This window comes from Salmo salar, chromosome ssa15, assembly GCF_905237065.1.
Source record: "Salmo salar chromosome ssa15, Ssal_v3.1, whole genome shotgun sequence".
Classification (NCBI taxonomy): domain Eukaryota; kingdom Metazoa; phylum Chordata; class Actinopteri; order Salmoniformes; family Salmonidae; genus Salmo; species Salmo salar.
In genome coordinates this window covers 79,069,387-79,093,275 of record NC_059456.1, presented here as the reverse complement: position 1 = coordinate 79,093,275, position 23,889 = coordinate 79,069,387, and the positions used below count along the sequence as shown (strand labels likewise).

Below are 23,889 nucleotides of genomic sequence, written 5' to 3'. Positions count from 1 at the left end.
CTGAGTTCTGTGGCTACATACTGTACCCTAGAACTGCTGCTAAAGACATCTCTCTCTCAGGGTCTCAGTTTCAGCCCTAGATTTGGGTGCCGGCAGAGCTGGGAGCTGGGATTTTTGACATTTATTTACGCGACTGGCAATCGGTGTCCTGTTTCTTGGCTCCTGTGACTTAGCCAGCTGTCACTTATCAGTGTACACCAAGTTCAAGCTTCCCAACTGGCACCCTATTCCCTACTTAGTGCACTACTTTTGACCAAAAGCCTATAGGACTCCAGTTATCCGGTGGTAAACCAATGTAAGGGATGATTCTGCATGTCCAGTACATGTTTGGTAAATATAGCTAGCGCATTGCAAATGGAGCTGGCTTGAAAATGGTCCCTCCCAATCATTTCCCTACCCTGGAACTTGTTGCGTTAAGGCACATGTGTCAAACTCATTCCACGGACGGCCGATGTCTGCAGGTTTTCGCTCCTCCCTTGTACTTGATTGATGAATTAATGTCACTGGTTAGTAAGGAACTTCCCTCACCTGGTTGTCTAGGTCTTAACTGAAAGTTAGGACCAAAAACCAGCAGTCTGGTTTTTAACTAAGCTCTCTGTGGAATGAGTTTGACACCCCTGCGTTAAGGCCTGAAACTGACACTTTGGTTGTCACTCTCGTCCTCTCTCATTTTCTTCTTTCCCTCTGACATTAGCTCTCTGTCTCTCTCTGTCTCTGTCTCTCTCTGTCTCTTTCTCTCTCTGTCTCTTTCTCTCTCTCTGTCCTATTCACAGACAGATATAGAAACAATCCTTATTGATCTAATCTGGTTACGGCCTGCTATTTTCAACAGTTCCATCGAAAAACTCCCGTCCTCCCCCTCTCTCTTGCTCTCTCCATCTCCCTCCCTCCTTCCCTCCCTCTCTACCCCCCATCTGCCCTGACCTACATGGCAGTCACATGGCCCCGGCTCCCTGGCTCGGCATTTTATGGAAAATCTGCAGGAGAGATAAAGCCACAGGGTTATAAGTGTTATCCCTGCCTGTCCTTTGAGGAGGGCTAAAGACTGAATGAGGTGTTATTCTACCAATGCTGTTGGACACACACAGGCAGTAAAGAGGATATCTCTCTCTCTCCCTCCTTCCCTCTGTCTCTCTCCTCCCCCCTCTCCCTCTCCTCAGTTTGATTGGATTTAGTGGAGTGCCACCGCTGTGACTTTGGGGGATTTATCTTTCCTTGTTGCTGTCGTCTGCAGCCTGGCTCGTGTTATTTACTTAACTTGTCTAGAAATGGACCCCCGATCTGGAGCTTACCCCGAAGCGAGCGAGTGAGTGAGAGAGAGGGCGAGTGAGCAGCTTGCACTAGTTAAGATGTGCCAGGCCCTTGCTGTATGCTTGCTTGCCCCCTCGTTCGTCTAGCTCTCTCGTCGCTGCTGAGGGGTTAGTTTTGCGCTGTGACCGAGTCCCCTTCACACTGTCGCCTGCCTGGACATTTTCTGCTGCCCTTGCTATTCAGCCAATTACACCAAAAGAGCTTTAGCGATTTTTACCCCCCCACCTGGTCGTGGGTTTATTTATTTATTTCACAGACGAATGTAAAGCATCTCTGAAGGTTAAAAAAAATGCTGAATTTCATAGTGCTTATAATGTCAACTTTTTTATCGGGATGAGCTAATCAATAGATGTCAAGCCTGCCTTGCGCAAAACAAATGCCCACACAGTAGATAAGACCTAATAGGCCTCTTTGCCTTTTACGCTTCAATGTTGACCCATTCTTAATGTCAATATCAATTAGTCGAAAACAGAAGGAATTCCGTGAAAGTAAATAAGCATGGCGAAACCGCCCCATCGTTAGAGGATAACATATCACTTTCACTCTAATACAAGTAAGAGTGTTCCAAATAAGCAGTGTGCAGAATCCCCGCTTGGTGTGCTGTGGGTCAACGCTATAACATATTTGAGCCTTTATTGAAGCTTTATTAGTCCATTTTGGGTTTTATATTCTCTTTTGTGAAGGCAACAGTTATGTCCCAAATTGCACTCTGTTCTCTATACAGTGCACTACTTAGGGAATAGGGTGCCGTTAGGGACGCAGACAACAAGGAAGTTAAAGAGCTGCAGTTGACCAGATAAGAGAGACAGGCTCCAGGATGATACAATCCTTGTCTGTTGATTGAATAAATGGTCAATGACCCTGGTTTATCTTGAGTTAGGAGCACATGTTAACTGCCCCAATTTAGATGAGAATGTAATTTTACAACGAGAGTATTCCCAATAATACAACTTAAATAGCAAATCCTACCATGAAAACCATTTAAAAGTAGGAATAGAGAAGGTCAGGTCAAAGTGAGTGGAATTAAGTCAAATAAGTCTTATTAAACACAGGTTAAGGTAAAGAACTGTGAGTATCTTACTGTTTTATGGAGCTGTGTTAGTCCCCTCTCTATGCTGAGAGGTAATAGTCTCTGTCTGTCTGTAAGCCCTGACATTAATCTGGTCTGTCCCTCACTGTCTGCTTCAGTCACGTTACGGTCTGTCCCTCAGTGTCTGCTTCAGTCGCATTACATATTTAATAGTTGGTTTAGAAGGACGCTCGCCTGCGGGTAGGAAGTATATTACCTCTTAAAAAGCTGAGCTGCCATGTTAACAGTGCCATTTTACAGACTCACAGAGGCCTCCTTTTCATTTAGAATACTGGTCTTTCCTGTTCTTGTCATGTGTTTGGTACCTTCTTAGAAACGGATGGCTTGTTGAAGCTAGGACGGGGAAGCTAGAACTCAGTCATATACAGTGCATAAAGTACATGACCTAGTGTATGTGAAAACCTGGGATAACTATCAATAGAATGTTGAATGTAGTCAAGACCTCCAAAGCAGATGAGGAATGTATTCATAGCATTCTGCCATCTTGCATTCTGGTGCTAAAGTGCCCAGAGCAGCTATCTTCTGAAATATTCGATTAGCAGCTTTGCTCCATTTGTCATGACGTCTTTGAGAAGAAATGTGTCTAATGATCGGTTTTAGCTCCATAGTGAGCAGGGTATTAGAGGCGACTTGCCCCTGGGTTGATATTCAACCCCATGGGTCAAAAAAAAAACATAAACTAAAGTTGTTTTTACGTCTCTCGTAAAGAAAACCAAGAGTTACCCAAATTATAATTGTGTTTAAAAGAATTGACACACCACAAAAGCACAGTGTGCCAAAACAAGAAAGCAACTGAAGAAAGGGCTTTTCTACCAGTGTCAACTGAACCACGCCTAACAGTGGGAACGGAAAGCAAAAGTGCTTCATGTGACAAAATCAAGACAAAAACACTCCAAGGGGAGGTTAGAATTAGGATCCTAAAAGATTTATGCCACCATTTTATTTATAATTTGTTTTCTTTACCTTATTCGAATTGAAGACTTGAAACTGAATATTTGATGAGCACAGCCCAGAACTAAGGATGTTGTGTTGGAAAGGCGAAAAAACAAAGAGGAGCAACAACAAAGAAGTGTATTTTGAAAAGTTGTTACTAGAGAAAACACCCGGACCGGCTAGCGCTTCACAAATGGCTCGTTAATTACGTTTGGGGCGTTAGCTATCCGCAGGTTTGCGTTGAGCCCTGGTGAGGCTAGCCTGCGCCTTCCCGTATGCACTGCTCTCAGTGCTGGGCACAGAACACCATCTGCATTTCGCTGTTAACGCGCCTTCACATCGAGGGAGGATTAGGAGGAAAATCCCCAGGTTTTTTTCAACCGGTTGACAAATATCAGATTTGTCTCAAAAAAATTAGCTCCATCCATATCTCCGACCATATGACACACATAAAAGATTATCTCTAATACCCGGCCAGCTTGAGTATGGAAAAAGCAGATTAAAGTTTCAGTTTGGTCATATTTACAGATCCACTTCGAGCGTTTGGCTGCCTGCGAGCCACGCCAGACAGACCTCTTCAAAAGGAGCGAACCCCTCTGTACCTCTCTGAAACTAGACATTTGTTTCTAAACAATTAGAAGTCGTATTTATCTAATACATCACCGCCCAATCCAGTCTGAAGGTTGTCTTTCTCTTTTGGGCCTTTTAAACAAACAAAGTCAGCCATTAAAGAGCCTTAAAGTGAATAACAGCAGCAGGTGTCTTTTCAGACAGAGCTTTGTAGTGTTTGCAGGGCATGCTGAGCTGTTGTTTTAGCCGCCCATTGGTGAAGGAGAAAGGGGTGGCTGGGAAATGGGCCTAGTGGTGACCTGAGACCATAGCTGGTGCTGTCCTTATTATCATCATGAATTTGCTCTGCCGTAATTCCTAGTTTGTCCTATTCTATGCGTATTTGACAAAAAGTTTTAATTTACTTAAACACAACCTACTTGCATGATCTCTTTCATCTCTGGATGTAGACTACTCTCTGCATACTGAACATTTCCATTGGTCAGTGAATGCCTTTGAAAGGAAGTTTTCCCGACAAAAATGATCTACTTGAGCTTCAAGGGGGTCAGCTCTATGGCCAGTGAAAGGTCTTCTTGCGTGGCCACAGATGAAGCGTTATTCCCATCGCGATGAATCAGGGGATTTAAACATATGAGGACAGTGTTCCTTAAGCCCTGTCCATTATCAAATCCATAATCGGCATCTGCTACCGGTGAGAGAGAAAGGACCTTACAGGCCTAAGGTCTACCTGTATCACTGATGCGGCTGCAGGCTCCCTGCTTCTGCTTTAAGACCACTGGCCCACCCAGATGTTGCCTTATGAGTGCAGGAGCCCCATAAATGAAATTAAGGTGTCAATTAGTAAATTACGGCGTAATAACTCAGAGGGCAGACATTTAGAGACAGAGAGCACCTCGACTAAGTTCATTTCCTTCGGCCCAGGAGCTTCGAGTTTGGCACACGTCACTCTCCACCCCAGACTCGCTGAACAAGGGCCCCAGCGCTCTTCCCCTAATTTTATTTTCCCCTGGATATCTTTTTTTGATCAGCAATTTCCTTCTGTGGGTTTGTTTTTCGAATGCGAGGGATGCACTTTTTCTCTCCCCAATTTGGCTTGGGAGAATTTTATAATTTAGTAATTAAAATCTTTGTTAGGCTTTAGAAATTGCGGCTAATTGAATTTAATGGGAAGATGAATTTCAATTTTATTTGATTAGCAGGACCCCTGGCATAGGTATTTATGGAAAAAACTCTACAAAAATATGCTGTGTGGGCTAAAATGGCATAATAGAATTACGGATAATCGGATTTCTCCGTCATGAATTTCGCTCTAATTTTCCATTAGATAGCTGGTTTACAAATATTTGCTCATCTGCGATGGGAAAGGCTATCTGTCTAAAATGATTATGGACCGAGCCTTCAGAAATATGTCCCTTTTTTTCCCTTCCCTTTTTTCCTTCCCTTTTAAAAACCAGATTGCGAGGGATCAAAATTAGGAAGATTGCATTATGGATGTCTGCATCCGGGACAGAACTGCGGAAGATATGATGATTAAAGGCAGGGGATGAAAGCACTGTTTTGAAAAATGTATTGACAGTAAAACACATTTTATCCACATAATCTCTGCTCTCAGTAATATCATTTAGCACTGTATTATACAAGACAAAATATCTTATGCTGACAAACATACAGTACCTCATACCAGCTTGTGAAAGGGGACATTTTAATATATCCAGACAAGGATTTACCATATCAAATGAATATCAATACTCAATCATAATTATGAAGGCCAAATCCACATAAATTAGTGACACATATCATCAAGATGTTGATCATTAAGACTTTGGCGCATAGCCGTCACCAGTATGCTAGGTATGCCAAAGTTTAATATTCAGCACCTTCTCTGCGCAAAAATAAATATATAATGCTATATAAACAGACGTGAGAGGGAATAATATCCAACATCACAGACTCCCTAGAACAACACAAGGGCAAATGCTTTTGTCAAAGCCCGCTTGAAGCCTGAATTGAGCTTTGGCACATTCAATTTCCTGCCAATTTTATAAACTTGTGACAGTGAGTGTCAGAATAAACAATCCTTGATTATCCGTTAAAAAACACAAACTCTTCGAATTTGTCTTACTCTGGGAAAAAAGTTAAGGACACCATCCCTCTGTAACCAACACCTTCCGCCCATACCCTTGGCCATGTATCCTCCACTAGCCAACCTCTTAGCACAGTCTACCCCCCCCCACACACACACACACTCCCCCCTCCTCACATTAGCTCACTCACTCTTTGCCCTGAACTGCCAGAGACAGCAAGAGGGGTTCAAAAACACAATCTAACTCTCGGCAAAGGTCAGATTTCTCACTCGGCATGTCCCTGAGCTTTGGGCACAAAAGCCCCTGAATTCACATCTTTCAACTGGGCCCTGGCTTTTGTCCTAGTGGAATGGAGGCCTGCGAGTGGGCCCTGCACCAGACCAGCCCCTCCTGGAGTGCGCAGTCAGGGGCGACCAAACGTCTGGCGCAGCGGCCCTTTGACTGATGTTCCCCTGCCATGTCACACCCCCACACACCCCTCCCTACCACCACACCTCATCCTCAACACTCTCCAGCATGCCCCATACAATACTCGGAGACCACATCAAACGAACGGCCCCCTCAGTTCTTATTGAAAAATAATGGTATCGCGCCCAAATATGGCAGCTAGAGTCCCAAGTGCCTGCAATGCCCATCCTCCCTTTTGCAGGGTTTAACTTTTTTTTTACATTACAGAACTGCTGCACTTCACAGTACAAGGTAGAATGTGTTGTTTCAATCCCATGTCCAGTTAATGCTTGTTGTGTTATTTGTATGTGCTGCACCAGTCGGGGGGCTCCCGAGTGGCGCAGCGGTCTAAGGCACTCCATCTCAGTGCTGGTTCGATCCCGGGCTGTATCACAACCGGCCTGTGATCAGGAGTCCTATAGGGCGGCGCACAATTGGCCCAGCGTCGTCCGGGTTAGGGGAAACCGGGGTAGGCGGTCATTGTAAATGAGATTTTGTTCTTAAATGTCTTGCCTAGTTAAATAAAGGTTAAATAAAATTCAAAATACAAAAGTCAGACAGATTTATGCTCGAATATCAATCAGCATTATAACCACCCGTGCTCTGTAAACAGATGATGATGTCAGGATATTTTCGAATTCTGAGGCAATGTGTGAGGCAATGCACTGTACTGGACAATTCATTTTTGTTGCACGGCTCTAAGTTCAATGTGGGACTGTCTTGAAATTGCATAAATCATTGGTACTGTAGTTTACTTTACTGTTATTGTTATGAGTGGGGAATTTGGGTCTTAGGCCTGCCTTAACTACAGATTGAACAAGTTATACATGTACCTATAATTTCCCATAGTGCATTATATGACTTGTTATAAGCATTCATAGCTGCTCAATGTTATTTATATCCTTTACATAATGGCTATAAATCCATTCAGAATGAAATAGACACACAGGAGATTTATGCATGTATAAATTTGCATTATCAAACTTGCCATTCATAACCACTAATCGCTCCTTATTATAGTCCACCCTAAGTACATTTAGAAATGCTTATAATACAGTTATAATGATAATGCATCACACACAGGTTGTTCAAAGTAGTGATGGGAAGTTCGGCTCTTTTTACTGACTCTGATCTTTTCAACTTGTTCAGTCAAAATAACTCAACTTTCTACTGATTTCGTTCATTTGAGTCAGTAATGCAAGAGAGCACAATGAACTGAAAACTCAAAATATTCATGATTCTACAAGCCTCTCGTTCATATGTCGTTCACTATAAGGAGCTTATTGAAGCTGTCATTTGTGACTGAGACTTGTTAAAGTGGGCTTTAAACAATCTACATTTGGTGATTGCTAGGCATATGAATACGATTATTTCTTGGTACATTTGAAACAATGTCTAGTTGTGGCCGCAACCGGACTAGATCGTAAACGACTCTTGGTGGAATGCATTGCTTGACTGCTGTGAGGGTGATAAAGCACAAAATCGTTCACGAATTGCAGCACCCCAAATGATTCCTTTTCAAGTTTGAGTTTGTTGAGCAGAGGCTGTGTATGTTTTGCTTTTACAAAAGCATTGTCCATCATAACATTCAGTTATCAATTGATTGTATTCATTCTTGCACCATCCGATCAATTAACAGCTCTAAACATGTATTTTTCTTCTCTATGCTGCGTGCAACGTGATCTATTTTGCCTGCACGCATACTGTATATGACAAACAGTTGTTGTTTGGAGCACGTCTCCGGACGAGCATGTATTAATCCTGCTGTGTAGAATTCATTGTGGCCAGCTGGTCAAATGAACTACAAATGTACTAGTCACTCAAAAAACTGACTCTCTCGAGTCAGTAAAAAGAGTTGTTCAAGAAGAATGAATGCTTCACAAACTACACATCACTAGTTCATAGAAAGTGCCTACACTCTGTAACCAACTATACTGAACAAAAATATAAATGCAACACGTAAAGAAAAAATGGTTAAGATAAAATGTTAGCAAACACAAGAGTCCTGATGGATAAACAGAGAGAAAAATACTGTGATAGAAATGACAAAATAAACAAGAAATAAACAAACCTGTAAAATAATACAGTAGGCTTATCAGATTTACCAAATCATGTTTTCCCATGTTTCGTGAGCTGAAATAAAAGATCCCAAAAAATGTCCATATGCAAAATGCTTATTTCCCTCAAATTTTGTGCACATATCCCTGTTAGTGAGCCTTTCTCCTTTGCCAAGATAATCCATCCACCTGACAGGTGTGGCTTATCAAGAAGCTGATTAAACTGCATGATCATTACACAGGTGTACCTTGTGCTGGGGACAATAAAAGGCCGCTCTAAAATGTGACGTTTTGTCACACAACACAATGCCACAGATGACTCAAGTTTTGAGGTAGCTTGCAATTGGCATGCTGACTGCAGGAATGTCCACCAGAGTTGTTGCCAGATAATTGAATGTTCATTTCTCTACCACAACAATTTGGCAGTACATCCAACCGACCTCACAACCACAGACCACGTGTAACCACGCCAGCCCAGGACCTCCACATTTGGTGTCTTAACCTCCAGTCTGAGACCAGCCTTCCCGGACAGCTGATAAAACTGTGGGTTTGCACAACCTAATAATTTTTGCCCAAACTGTCAGAAACAATCTCAGGGAAGCTCATCTGCGTGCTCGTCGTCCTCGTTGACCTGACTGCAGTTTGACGTCGTTACTGACTTCAGTGGGCAAATGCTCACCTTCGATGGCCAATGGCACGCTGGAGAAGTGTGCTCTTCACGAATGAAACCCGGTTTCAGCTGTATCGGGCAGATGACATGGTGTCGTGTGGGCGAGCGGTTTGTTGATGTCAACATTGTGAACAGAGTGCCCCGTGGTGGTGGTGGGATTATGGTATGGGCAGGCATAAGCTTCGGACAATGACACAATTTCATTTTATCGATGGCAATTTGAATACACAGAGATACCGTGATGAGATCCTGAGGCCTATTGTCGGGCCATTCATTCGCCGCCATCACCTCATGTTTCAGCATGATAATGCATGGCCCCATGTCACAAGGATCTGTACACAATTCCTGCAAATTGAAAATATCCTAGTTCTTCCATGGCCTGCATACTCACCAGACATGTCAGCCCATTGAGAATGTTTGGGATGCTCTGGATCAACGTGTACGACAGTTCCTGCCAATATCCAGAAACTTTTTTGTTCATTGTAGTTATCACAGCTTATTGTGAAAATTACTTATTCAAAATTCGTGTTACACAATTTTCTTCATAATGCATTTTTGTACATTACACAATTTTCGTACAAATTCCAATTTGTTGTGGCTAACATTAGCTAGGTGGCTAACGTGGCTAAGGGGTTAGGGTTAGAGATTAGGGTTAGGGTTAGTTAACGTGCTAGTTAAGTAGTTAAAGGGTTAAGGTTAGGGTTAGCTAACATGCTAGCTAAGTAGTTAGAATGTAGTTGCAAAGTTCCTAATTAACGATGTGATTGAAATGCACTGTATACAAAATCTTGTACTGTACATTAAAACATTTCCCAAAAATTATTTGTGTCTATTTCGCAATCTATGATAATGAGTTGCTGTAACAAGTCATGCTTGCTATTGGCATTCATAACAGCTCATGGCTCCTTATTATAGTCCTATGTAAATATATGCATGCTTATAATGCATTCAAAATGCATCACACAGGTTGTTCATAGAAAGTTATTCTACTTACCCTCTCTACATTGTTTAAACAGTGTTACACATATATAGCCTCTACTTGTATACACAGCATATCACTTATAACTGGTCGTAAGCAAGTATATTCACATTAATTAAGCAGTATTGCTAAGCTTTAGACCAAAGTTTGCTTTGCTAATGCTCCACATGAAGATCACATCTCACCAACTCCAGTTAATCCTCAAAAGAAATCAATTGGTATACTATACATTCATATGCCATAATCTTTTTCCTGTACCATTAGGCCGTTCTGAGAAAGAAATTCACTGAAGACCCTTAGAAACCTGAAAACATGTTGCTTGTGGTTGCAGTTCAGCTTCACCTAAAACAATATTAGTCAATGAATTTTTATCTAATGTCTACTCTAAAATTGCTGTGGATTTAGTGTTTACCTAAGGTAGTGAATGTATTTTAATGGCAGGATCAGGGTGTAGGCCTTTGATTCGATTCCTTGTAAGGACATTTTCCCCTTTAAGTGCTGTATTAAGGAGGAGACATTTTTCCATTATTTACTAGGATGACTCATCGTAATTACAGAATCAACCAAAACCTGTTTTATGTACACACTTTGGACTTTGCTGCCAGCAATCAGGAACTGAAGCCTTGACTCATATCATAGAATTATGTTTTTTTTATAACCATAGACAAGTATATTTCCCCTTTTTCAAAAACATTGAACGCTAGTGTTATTCTTTCAAACGCTTTCTTTGTTATAAAAATTGTTGTTACTTATTCGTCATTGAATTTGTTTCTGTCAGAAACCACACTAATGTCTCAATGTTGCCTTGGTTCATTTCTAGTAAGTTTGAATGATCTTATACTATGTGTATGACATGTGAATATTTTATATAATACACTGGTAATATTGAACATTATGTTCAGAATGTCCAGAGGCAAACTTTGCATGCCACTGCGGAAGAAACTGCCAGGCAAATAAGCTAGGGGTTTGTCTTATAAAGTATTGATTGTCACCTGGTAACGGCTGTCGTTTATAATTTCACCTGAAATTACAATGAAAACTGATAGCTTATCAGATGTAGGGAAGGAAAGAGGTAGAGAGAGTGAGAAAGGTGAGAGGGAGAGAGAATGAAAGAGAGAATGAAAAGAAAGAAAAAATAAGAGTGAGAGAAAAGAGAGAGAGAACGAGAATGAATTAAAGAAAGACTGCTGAAAAAGAGGCACTTTTGTTTGTTGGGGTGGTTGGGAGAACTATTGAATGTACCTGTACATTTCTAAACCAACAGTGCTAGATAAAGTTTCATAACATATGTGAATCTGGTCAGTACTCTTGTTTTCTTCCCGTAAGGGACTTCAGTCAATGTGATATATTTCTAACAGTCTTCAAGAAATGTTGTGTTCATAATCCCCAGTTGCAATGCACATTTTATTTTTCCACAAATTCCACTTTTTAATTGTTATACCATAAAATATATAGGTATCATGCAAAACATTGGTTTATTATAGTACTACAACCTGAATAATATCAATAAAATTAACTGATAAAATGTTTAAAAAAATAATAATCTTAGTCTACCTTTGAAAACCATAAAAAGTCAAGTTTCTGAGCAATATCCTAAAAGTGTGTAATATTCTATATGAACCATTATTTCCCCCTAAACCTCTTTTTAATGTTGCTGCCTTCCTCATTTGAATAGAGCCAGGCAAGGCTCCACCCCAAGAGAGTTGAAAGGCTAGTAGACCACAAAGATGGAAAGGGCCAGCCCACTGAGGGGAGGAAAAAAACTGCTCGGCTTCCTGCTCTGCCGTAATTTCCTAGCCTATTCAGACAACATCACCAACAGCTTGGTGTGTGTGTGTATGGGAGCGAACCAGAGGGAGAGAGCGAGCGCACGAGAGGGAGCAAGCAAGCAAGCAAGGGGAAGGCTCTATATTCTTTCACCCACCCACCCATCAAACTACAGAGAGGAGGGGCCAGACCCCAGCTGCCAATCAAATTCACTCGTGGCAGCCGGCATTATCTCAGCAACAAACTATTGACAGATTACATGTCAAGGAGTTTAGTGCATGATTGAAGGAAGCCTTTTTATCTAGTTACTTTTCCGCTCTGCTTCCCCCTTCACCAACCAACCATTCTAATGATTTTCTAACAGAGTTTAGTAATATTATGAAAGTTACATGTCTGAGAGGATTTAACTTCGACTTCCCTGAATATGGTGAGTACTCTTCTTCTTCTTCTCTACTATCTTGGTCAGATGTTTATTAGTTGACAGTTAAAGGTGTGCCTTTATCACTGACTAAATATACCGAGAGGGGGGAAGTTGTCCAATATTAAACTACACATGCTGTGTAGATATATACCCGAGTGTACACCCTTATTTATAGCTCTTTGACAGTGCCCAATGGTGGTTGCAATATCAAAATATGATCTCTGAGTTCACGAGCACACATTAGTGTACTCATAACACTGTGTAGCACATTCAAGTGGGGAAAAAAAGTTAGCTGAGCCAGTTTCATTTTCTCCTGTAAGAGTCAAAGTGTATATCTGTGCTCTGAAGTGAACCAGCAAACACACTGCAAGGCATTTTCACTTCATTTTCTCTTTTATAATGTTTGGTTCCTTTATTTGGTTTTAGGATTTTTGAGTAGATGAATACGCTCCATACTGTAGAAATACAGACTGGGTTCACCCTCGTAGGTATGTAAAAATGGCATTCGGGTGTATTGAATGGCCTAAGGGCTTGTTGCCAAGGGGACAAATCAAACAAACTGTTGTGTTCCTTATGTTGTCACACATGTAAAGGGAGCACAGCAACAACTGCTATCCCTTTCTTTGGTTGCTCCATTCATTTTGAATTGAGTTTAGGCATACATAACTAAAACAGGAGACAACACAGAATATATACACATACACAGTACCATATATACAATGATTTATCAAATGATGTGTATGTCTTAAATATTCTAGGAGTGTTCAATATTCATATGGCGTGAAATATCTGATCCAGAATTTGCTCGACCACAGCTTGTGCTGTAGCATTTCATGGTGTCATTCTCCCCCATGCTTTTTTTTGGACTAACCTGTTTAAAAATTCCTATTGATACATTTCTTACTTAGACTTTGCTATTCTAATCTGGGATACTTTTAAAGTCAGTTAACAGATTAAATGAAGCCTCGTCATATTCTTCAATATCCACGAATTTGGCTCATCGTATAGCTGTGTACTGTATGTTTGTGTGTTTGTTTATTGCGCATGTGTGTTTTTGTTCTCTCTGTATCTGAGTGTGTGAGTGTTTTTCCTATGCGTAATTTAATTATTTTTACCATTGATACATATGACTGTGTTACTTTTCTGTGAGTCATTCTGGACTCACATTGGCTGTAACCTAACTTATTTCTGTTTCACGTAATTAATTTAAACAAACACTGAAGATAGCAATAAACATAGTAAATTCCTGTTTATAAGTTCCTGAAATCACTATTTTGGTGAAAGATTGTTCATCATTTTGAAAGCAGCCTTTTGTATGGCTAGAAATGACAGAACATTGCTGAGAAAATGTGGTTGATGAAATTGTTTGATATATTTTTTCTCTTTCAATTCATATAAACTTAACTGAATTATGCATTTTTACTACCGTTTATTTAAAGTACTTTTTGCTTTAACTAAGCAATGTCCTTTTCCTGTATCATATTCGATACCTTACCTTCGAATAAGAATTCATTTTCTCTCTCTCTACTGCACCTGTCCTTATATGTTGGAGGGTCCTACACAGTTTCATTCAACATTAAAATAACATGTTTGAGGTAGAAGCAAAGGATGCCAATACTTGATAATACAATTCTTTTGAAGTGTGGCGTTCAGTGACAATCAACTTGTAGACCATTTTGCCGACAAACTCGCACAAACAGACCTAAGGGCTTGGCTGTTATCTCGATGTTACCTTGGTTGTCCTGAATTATAGTTTTGAAACTACCAGTAAACAAGTATAACCCTCGATCCACCCAGACACACCCTAATTTCAAACTTTTCACTCAGCTCAGAAAGTTTTTTTTTTTTTACTTGTTTATGAGTCATAATAGCGATTGCCTTCTCCCTCAGTGAGTTATCTGATTAACCCTTGGTGGGCCTTTCTCCACCTTTTACGGCCCTCTACAAAAAAAAGGGTGAAATGATGGGGGAAAACAAGACCCGAGGTCTTGCAGCCTTCCATAACCTTTTATCACAATTTAGCCATAACCCGAATCAATTTGATGTCTTAAGCAATAAAAAATGCTGTTGCTGTCCTGATTCTCCGGCTCCTCGGATGACAGTAAATTTACATTTTTTAATTAAACTAGCTGGAATTTTTATGAGGGGGCTGGGTTATGCTAATGAGAATGTTGTGTACCACAGATTAACAGAGTTTTGAAATAAATTTAGCAGGGCGACGTTTGGAGGGGAGGGGGGGTGGAATGCAAGCCATTGTCTTTAACCCCTTTTATGCCGATTTCTTCTGGGGGACTCTGGGTATTCTGTGGAGCCCTGTCAGGCAAGAGTGCATTTTAGCAATGAGGTGATTAGTATCGCCATGTCAACCGAGGCAAAACATTAGAATTCCCAATATATTATTTACATCTTGCTGAAAACAACACATAAAGGTGTGCTTTTCTTATCACTGACATATATCGGAATATGTCATTGTGATGACTGACTGTTTGTAAATGACAATGAAATTCTGTATTTTCAAGCACAACAAAAGTTCATACTTCAGTACATTTTTAACAACAGTGTTATGCAAAACTGTGAACAATTTAAGACGTATATTCACTAGGCTATTTATCAACTTAATTGGTTCACAATTACATTTTCTAAATATATTTAAATGTTTCACTAATTTCCACATTGTAGTTTTGACAAAGGTAACTTTCATATCAATTCGTTCATTTTCATTTCAAATCAAAACACACATGTACGAACAATTATTGGAGCATTGTAAAAAAAAAAGTACAAAAAAAAAGTGTCATAGTTAATCACAATGTATATGTTTGTGTAGTTTTATGGTCCTCTCTGAGTGAGTGTGTGATTGATGTTATGTGAAGCTGTGTGTGTTATACCAGGCTTTAGAACAGCTAGAGGGAGAGGGAGCACAGGCACTAGAGAGAGAGAGAGAGAGAGAGAGAGCGAGAGAGAGAGAGAGAGAGAGGGACAGCTGAGTCCTGCCTGAGCATGTCCCCCGTCATCAGACACAAGCCACCCTACACCATAATTACCTTAGTCCCCCCCTAATACCCAATTCGCACCAACTCCCCTTTTTTGTACCAGCAGACAGGGAGAAACATCCGAGATCAAACGCTCAAATGCTTAAATCAAGTCCAGATGCACATGGACGTCCATACATCTCCCGGGCAGCAGTAGGCAGGCAAAGCGTTCAGGGGGGGCTACTTGATATGGGCCAGGAGCAGGGGCAAGTGGCATGGCCGCCCCCTTTCTTCACTCCTGTGCACTCATGCAGTGGCCAGCACCTAATTAAAACCTCAAAGCTCCCCGTCACCAATCTGGAGTAATGGCCTTATTAATACTCGGAGAGGAAGTACTCCAGAATAATAAACAGGTTGCACCTTTAGGCCTTCGTTATGTCTTTATTATCCTCAAATCCACCAGGGCAATTTAAAATAAAATAAAACAAATATTACAAAAAACTTATTTGTCCCAGCTAAAGAAAAAAAAAAGTTTAGATTTAAAAAAAATATATTATTATTATTATTTTGTATTCTATTATTTCAGTACAAGTGTAATTTAAAATATGTTTCTTTTGTGTCTTGAGTGTCTCATACGTTTACAAAATATGTTGAATTTGCCTGAAAAAATATGACATTTGATAAATCGACATCTTTATATTTCTCAGATTTGTGTGTAGGCTGAGTTGTATTATCTTCTATAACCCCATGAAATAAAATACGAGGAGGATATCATCTCAACTTGTTCATCTGAAGCCCCAATGTGCAATGTCATGTATTCACATGTGCAGAGTCAATAGAGAGGCTTCTCTCTATGGCTTTTATGCTGCGCCGTTTCATTCACAATTTTACATATGAAATTATAATTTCATGCAAAGTATGGGAGAAGAATCATCTGGGCTCGTTGATATGCCATATAAGAGAGAAAAGGAGGAGAAATGTGGAGACAATTAGCAGTGTGAAAGACTATGCTGCGTTTGTCTGAAAAGCACAGGCTCCACTGGCCTCGAATGAATTTGCATGCTTCGCTTATCGAAGCACACTTATTAGGCCCGTCTGAAAGAGAGATTAAGCCGGCACAAAACACGTTGACTAATCCTTTTAAATATGGCAGGGGGGTCTCGAAGGTGTGAACCACCCCTTATGCAGGTTAGGGTGGCCAGGATGGGTATGGTATGTGACAGTGTGCGAGTAGCATGGAGGACCTGGGACAGAAACGTTGGGTTAACTGTTTAATGATAGGGACAGTGATTGGCATAGATAAACTATCAGCATTTCATCTCTCTGGAGAGTATCTCAACCTTCTCATCTCTGGGACAAATACAGGGGAAGGGTCAGCGGGGTTGAGACAACAAAGAAAGCACTTTGGGTGGTCGTAAAATCACATTTTGTCATGTTACCGTAACATCAGTTGTAGTTTAGTTGTAGTTTCAGTGGGGTTAGGGTTATGAGGTGTTGTTTTGAATTTGTCTTTGCCATCTTGAATTTGTCCTCTCCTTCCATTTCAGTATAACTTTTTGATAGGGAAAAGAGAGAGAGAAAAAGAAACAAACATGTACGTCTCTTGTCTGTCACCTTCGTGTTTGCACTGCCGAGCTCCAGAGCCAATACCCCTGTCCTCTTTGGTAATTGACTGCAAACAAGGACGCTGGTGGCTTTCAGACAACCGCCCCCAGTCCCCTCCCTCCCTGCACCTCGTGTCCCCAGCTCACCGCGTCCCCAACCCACCACCCCTCAACCCCAGGTTCCCCTGATTCGTCCTGTTTTTTTATTTTGACATTCTATTCACTTGGGTCAGTAGAAGGCAGCACCAGCAATAATTACTGTCTGTACATGATAAATCTAAAGCACAGCTGTTCAATTTTGTCATTTCTGAGAGAGAGAGAGAGAGAGAGAGAGAGAGAGAGAGAGAGAGAGAGAGAGAGAGAGAGAGAGAGAGAGAGAGAGAGAGAGAGAGAGAGAGAGAGAGAGAGAGAGAGAGAGAGAGAGAGAGAGAGAGAGAGAGAGAGAGAGAGAAAACAGGGGGCTCAAGAGTTTGCAGTTTGCCTGATTTATTTTTTATTTTTTACTCTGTAACTTGATCGGATTACATGGTTCTAGGGCCCACACCTGTTAAGAGGCTGTTAGCGGAACAGTTGGCAGTCCTATGCCCAGAACATTTTTTTTCTATTTTTTAATGCTTGTTTTTTTCTGAGACCCCTTTTGGGGATTTCTCACTCTATGTATGACATAAGTTCTATCCTTTGGGGGGGGGGGCTCTGGCCTCAGTACAGGTTAATGAGGGGAGCGCATGGTGTGTGAGGCTGCGTCTATAGTCATGTGTGCTTGTGAGAGAGAGAGGCCAGGTCATCTGACATCTTTCCCCCTCCCTCTCCTGAGACATGTTGTCTGCCATCAGTTTTGCTTCACTCCCAGACCTCAGTCAGTCTGGAGCCGGCCACGAACGATGTCCACACACACACAAGTAATGCGGCAGCAAGTGAGGAAATAATTGGATTTGCTTTGTTCCTGTGTTAAAATGGTTTCGGTTAAACCAGACAAAAAAGAAGAGGTTTGGTTGAGAACATTTGTTCCGTTTGTTTAAAACAAACCTCAATACTGGCTAAATGAGGCAATTCATATGACACCAATTGAACATCTGAAATGCAGATACACCTAAAAAGAAAACAAGTTTATTTGATAGTTGTTCATGCTTTAAAGCAGTTTGTGGAGTTTCTGCAGCTTATGTGTGAAGTTCAAAATGAGATTACATTTGTAGGTTGTTTTTCTGTCTTACTGTGACGTCTCACAATTACCTTATTTGGCAATCAGCAGTAACACAGCTCTTCAGCTTAGTCGCTGTATGTGGAAAACATACAGCGAATGCTAGATATTCCCTAGCTGTGAATAGGACATTATTGGACAACATGATACGACTTGAGAAGACTATGAAATATTTCTCACCGTGCCTCATAAACGTCACGTTTTCGCCCCCACATGTTATTGACACACAGCAGTTGCCACAACTGCACATTGCCTCAATGACTCCCAAAGTAAAAAAATTAAAATAAATAAGAAACACAAGCAAAGTTAATAACTATCATATAGTAACTTTTTAATTGGCCTGATACATAATAGTGATACGACAATAAAAAAAGGAGCTTTTATCTTTCTCATCTGCTCTGTGCCCAAAGTGTCATGTCTAGAACCGTACCAGCTGATCTTCAGAGTAACATAACCAGTAAGGGCTTATTGTTTTAACAATATTGGAGGCCCCCTCTCATGCCCCTCACCCACGTTCCCTCTGTTCTCTCCCCTCTCCCTTGATTCATTTCACCGACTGTCCTCGGCTGCTGGAAAATGGCGTTAATTTTTTTATTACCTGTTTGACTCTCCAGCCTTATTACTGGAGCCCCTTAATGTTCTCCGTAACCGTGGAAACCAGATGAATAAATGTCCGCCAAAGAAAATTAGATGATTAAACAGGTCACCCTTGCAAAACAAATTCGCTTGGTCGAGCGCAATTTGTGTACCGAGTGGCTGTCTTAACAGTTTGCTAACAAGGGGATTGTTTGTTGGGCTAACTGAGAGAGAACCGAGAGGAAGGGGACAATACAGACATCTGGAAAGGGAGGACTTGAAAAGGATTGAAAGAAACGCTTGTGATAATCGTTTAGGTTTAGAATACAGATCCTAAAATAATTTAGAAGTGGCTAGAATACACACGTTTCACAACTGTTTTAGCTTTCTTTTCAGTCCAGTCACATGTGTTCTTATTTTCATATTCATGTACCAAATGAATGTTCCTGTTATTGAACAGTAATTCTGCCCCTCGGATCCTTTGTACAGAACCTACAAATATGACAGTTAGAATGTAGTACTTTTGAACTGTACTACTGAGCACGAGAGCCTCCTCAGTTTGAGGAAATGCTCCTTTCCAGTGTGTATTCATATCAAATCTCACCACAAACATGCAGAAGTAACGTTTAAGTTTAAAGGCTCCCATGCGTGTTCATCATCAGGTCTCTCAGGCTTGTTGTCCGCAATCAGCGAAGAGCAGTGGCAAATAGAATTTCCCTCATTTACCAAGCAACCAATCATTACTGGTAATTGTCCTTGAGGCCATCTGTATGGGATAGATCGTCCTCTGTCCCTGTTATAACAGAGATGTCCCCTGTCCCAAATGGCACCCTATGGCCTTTATGGTGCACTTCTTTTGACCCGGGCCCATAGGGCTCTGGTCAAAAGTAGTGCACTATTTAAGGGATAGGGTGCCATTTGGGACACAGTGATGGTCATGAGCTTACATTGACATGTAGCGGCTAGTCCCGCTCTAATCTGCCAGTCACAGCACCAGCAAGTCAAAAGGAGACTACGTAACCCTTTCATAAGCAATGCAAAACATCCTGTTTAATGCACATCCACGACAAACTGGAGGTGATGATTTAGGATGTATAAAGCATGTCGTTTTTTTGTTGTAAAAATGTTTTTTTTTAATCATCTATGAATAATGTTTTGAAGGTTTTCTGTAGAGCCACTCGCTAGTGTCACCAAGTATTTTTCCCATATAACTCCTCCACCCACCAGCTCTAACCCTAACCCCCCCCCTTTCTCATAGTTGTTTTACCATCCTACAACTCATTGTAGCCAAAAATGGCCATATCATACAGTTTTTTACTGTTTGGTGTTTTCATGTCCTGTAAATAAGAGTTGGCCTGGGCGGATTTAGCTGTCTAACGATAGGGCAAAACACGCAGACTTGGACTTAAAACCATGGCTGCGATTCCCATTGTGACCACAAATCATAAATGTTGGCGACTTAGCGGTGGTGTTGTTTATGGAAGGACGCCATGCTACGCCACTCAAGGGTGTTGGCTGTTTACACTGAAGCGCCACCACTTTACTTGCATTCGCTCTAAAACAACACCCCCCCCAAACCATCTTTTTGGTCCCATCTCTAAAGTTGACCCCACATTTATAAGCAAAGATTAAGGGGACGGTCCACTTTAAGGGGGAGGGGTTGTTTATGATACCTTTTGATCCATCAGGAGGACCAATGATGGTGAGCTAGGATGCATTTTTTTGGGGGGGGGATTTCTACGTCTGAAACTGGAAAGCACTTGTGCATTATTGATGTTTTAATTTGTGCAAATGCCTGAGTCTTTGTTAAGTGATTATAGTGCTAGAGAGATAACAGGGAGCTACTTATCTTCTATGAAACAAGAGCTCGCTCACTGCCCACACCGAGAGAAGCTATTGGAGTAAATCTAACCAGTTCCGTGCAGTAGCCTACCCACACTTTGGCTTGGCAGAGAGAGGGGGGAGGAGAGAGAGAGGGAGAGAGAGGGAGAGAGAGAGAGAGAGAGTCGAAAATATCAACGTGTCCGAGATAAAAAAGAAAGTCAGTTTATCCTTTGTCCTTATTTCAGCCTTGCCTCTCCCATTTATGATGCTGTTGTATAGGTCTTTCACATCCCTTATCAAAAATGATTTGCTGTAAATATAATAAAAGTGACCTGAAAAGGCCAATAAGCAAATATTCTGCGTGACACCCAAGGCAACTGACCTTGAGAAAGAATGCAAAGTTATAATGCCCCATGCATGCAAAACAAACCAATAAAAGAATGCCCATGGAAAGAGAGGGAGTTTAGGCAAATATAAGAAAGAGCGGAGAGGGACTGGTTTTTTATACCCTGATTAACTAGGAACAAAGGTTCATAAATGTTTCCATGACGTGGTTTTGTGCCATTGGAACCCAATCATTTATAACTGCCCTACAGCAAGACAACTCATCAGATAAACAAAGGAAAATAAAGTATGGGGATAAAGTTGTGCCGACTACATTTAGTTGTTGTGCCATACTAATTCTAGTTTAGTCTTGCCTACTAAATGTGCATAGTGTATATATTAGAACATGTATGAGCAATTTTTTCACATCTGAGAGAGAAATGGAGTATGTAGATAAAGTTGTGTCTACTACATTTAGTTGAGTTGTGTCTACTACATTTAGTTGAGTTGTGTCTACTACATTTAGTTGAGTTGTGTCTACTACATTTAGTTTAGCTGTGCCAAGCAAAAATATACTTTTTCTATTTTACATCTGAGAACGATCAAGTCATCCATAGCACAAAGTCACATCAGCGGTTCCTCACTGTGACAGGCTTGTCTCCTTGTATGCAAACGCTGTTTGGCGTGTAGGCCGAAGGTCGCAGTAGACGGTGGTGATGAGGTTACAGCTCCTCCTCTACTGTTTGCTGTCTCTATCATCACCATCTCCAAAACCAGCCTCTATCGTCCTCCTGGTCTCCCTTTCTCCTACAAAGGGCTCCGGCTCCAACTTGCAGCTGTTCACACACAACCTGTCTGACTATATCACACAGCACACACTATCATACCTGGGAAACATTCTGCATTCACCAAACTGGAACCTCATGAATAGAGCTTCTATCAATGCCAATGATCTTTTTGAGAGCTATAGACTTGGTTCAGTCCTAATTCATTACTTTTTTGTGTTGTGGCCGTTTTCTTTGTAAATATCATCAGTTGGAGGCTGGGGGGATAGCTGTTGCCGTCTGTTATGAGCTCCCTAGTGGAGTTACTGTACAAAACACACGCGCACGCACGCGCACAGACACACACACACACACACAGCCACACACACACAAACAGTCACAGGCTTCCCCAAGCATTTACTGCTTTATGAAGCTGTCTCGTGAACCCACCAGCAGAACATGAGAATACAGTGGGGGTAAAAAGAAAGAAAAGCCCACATTGCTTTGATGATTTGGTGTCATTTGTGGACTACAAAATGCTGCATTTATTGTGTTGAGAGAGAGGGAGAGGAGAGAAATTCAGAATTTCAATTAGCGTACGTAATCGGAACCTGCCCGCTTTGATAGGCATTTTCTGAAAAAGAATACAGCGGCACTTGTAAAACATTAATTAAGTGGGGAGTTTTTTAAAGGAACGGGTAAAGTGTGCTTTATGCGGGAATAAAGGACATTTACCTCACACAGCCGTTTCAACCCAAACCAATTGGAAAAACGCCTTGAGTGGAGAGAGAGGGAAAAAAGCTTTAATTTAGAGCTTTCAGTCATGCTATAAGGTAGACGATATCATATATGAATGCCAGCTTTTTCGCTGAAGAAGAGAAATCTATCCGTGGCCGAGTGAAACCCGAGCCAGCCCGAGGAAAACAAGCCTCTATTTTAACGACTTTCTACATGACAGATGACATTTAGGCCGTCTTTTGGATCACATTGCTCTGACATGATCTCTTACCTTGCCAGACCTTCGATAATTAATGGTTGATATGAATTGTTAATCGTAACTTGATATCAATTCTTTTTTGCTATTATCCCGCATAAAGATGATTATGGAGAGCACACAATATTGCATATGAGACTGGAGATTTTTACTGTCATGGTTGGAGAATGCATTCTCAAAACATTCCGAATGTAAATGGAGCCTATAATAGAGTGATATGGTTGATTGTACATATCCATGTTTGATTGGGACTGTGGTATGTTTGTGTATGTTGTAAGGGACCTAAAGTCCTACTCCAGTCTCCCTTTCAGCTCACTTATCAGCTGATTTACTTAACAATTGGGCACATCTCAATAGGTGGTCCAGGTATCCTCATGACATGACACAAGTGGGAGGGTGGGCCTTTCATCTTTTGTTTTCTACTGCTCCTCAAGCAAAGGGGGAGGCCGATGACATCACAAAGTCAACATCAGACCAACTCCTTGAATGGCCTACTCCAGGAAGTTAGCGCTTGTGTCTAAAAAAAAAACACAGTTTTGCTCAAAACATATATTTTTACCCTTAAGTATGTGTACATTATTTAAACGTAGGATATTATATTTGAACAGGAAACATAAAAAATTTTTATTAAGCTTTAGCGTCTATTAAGCTTTCTTGGAAATAACACTCTGTGTTAAACAAGTCTTAGTGGCGTTGCTAGCTGAAATGTATAACCCAACCGGCACTTGTTGTCCCTATAGGATTGTTACAGTATCTCATTTTGTATACCTTTTTACCTCGTTTTTGTTACAGTATCTCATTTTGTATACCTTTCTACCTCGTTTTTGTTACAGTATCTCATTTTGTATACCTTTTTACCTCGTTTTTGTTACAGTATCTGTCATTTTGTATACCTTTTTACCTCGTTTTTGTTACAGTATCTGTCATTTTGTGTGCTTTTTGCCTATTGTTTGTATTTTATTTTACAATGTCTCTTATTTTGTGTGCTTTTTGCCTTGTTGTAGTTACATTATATCTCATTCCCTATGCTTTTTACTTAGTTGTAGTTACAATATTTCTCATTCCCTATGTTTTTTACCTAGTTTTTCATCATAATGTCATATCAGGACAGACTATGTTTTATACCCCAATAGATCATTTACTCTGTACATAAGCACCACAATAGGGCTGAACTGACTGTGAAATAGGAACTTCCTACTATCACTGGTATCAGTTAAGGCCAAGGTTGTCTAAGGTAAAATATTCCCACATATACAAGAGAGTAAAGTGCAATAGTTTATGATTATTGAAGTTTATGACGAGCATAT

The 23,889-nt window shown here is 40.8% G+C and overlaps 1 protein-coding gene across 3 annotated transcripts in view; it reads left to right on the top strand.

The window, feature by feature from the left end:
• casz1 (castor zinc finger 1) overlaps positions 1–23,889 on the top strand; it is a 264,348-nt gene that overhangs the window by 159,898 nt on the left and 80,561 nt on the right. The window contains exon 1 of one of the 3 annotated variants that reach the window (XM_014145813.2): positions 11,944–12,335. The exons of 1 other annotated variant lie outside the window; for it this stretch is intronic. In XM_014145813.2, the coding sequence (XP_014001288.1) occupies positions 12,287–12,335 (49 nt within the window). In that variant the 5' untranslated portion in view covers positions 11,944–12,286. Of the gene's footprint in view, positions 1–11,943; positions 12,336–12,755; positions 12,818–23,889 lie in introns of those variants that run through there. One more of the 3 variants, XM_045696136.1, reaches the window with a different exon arrangement.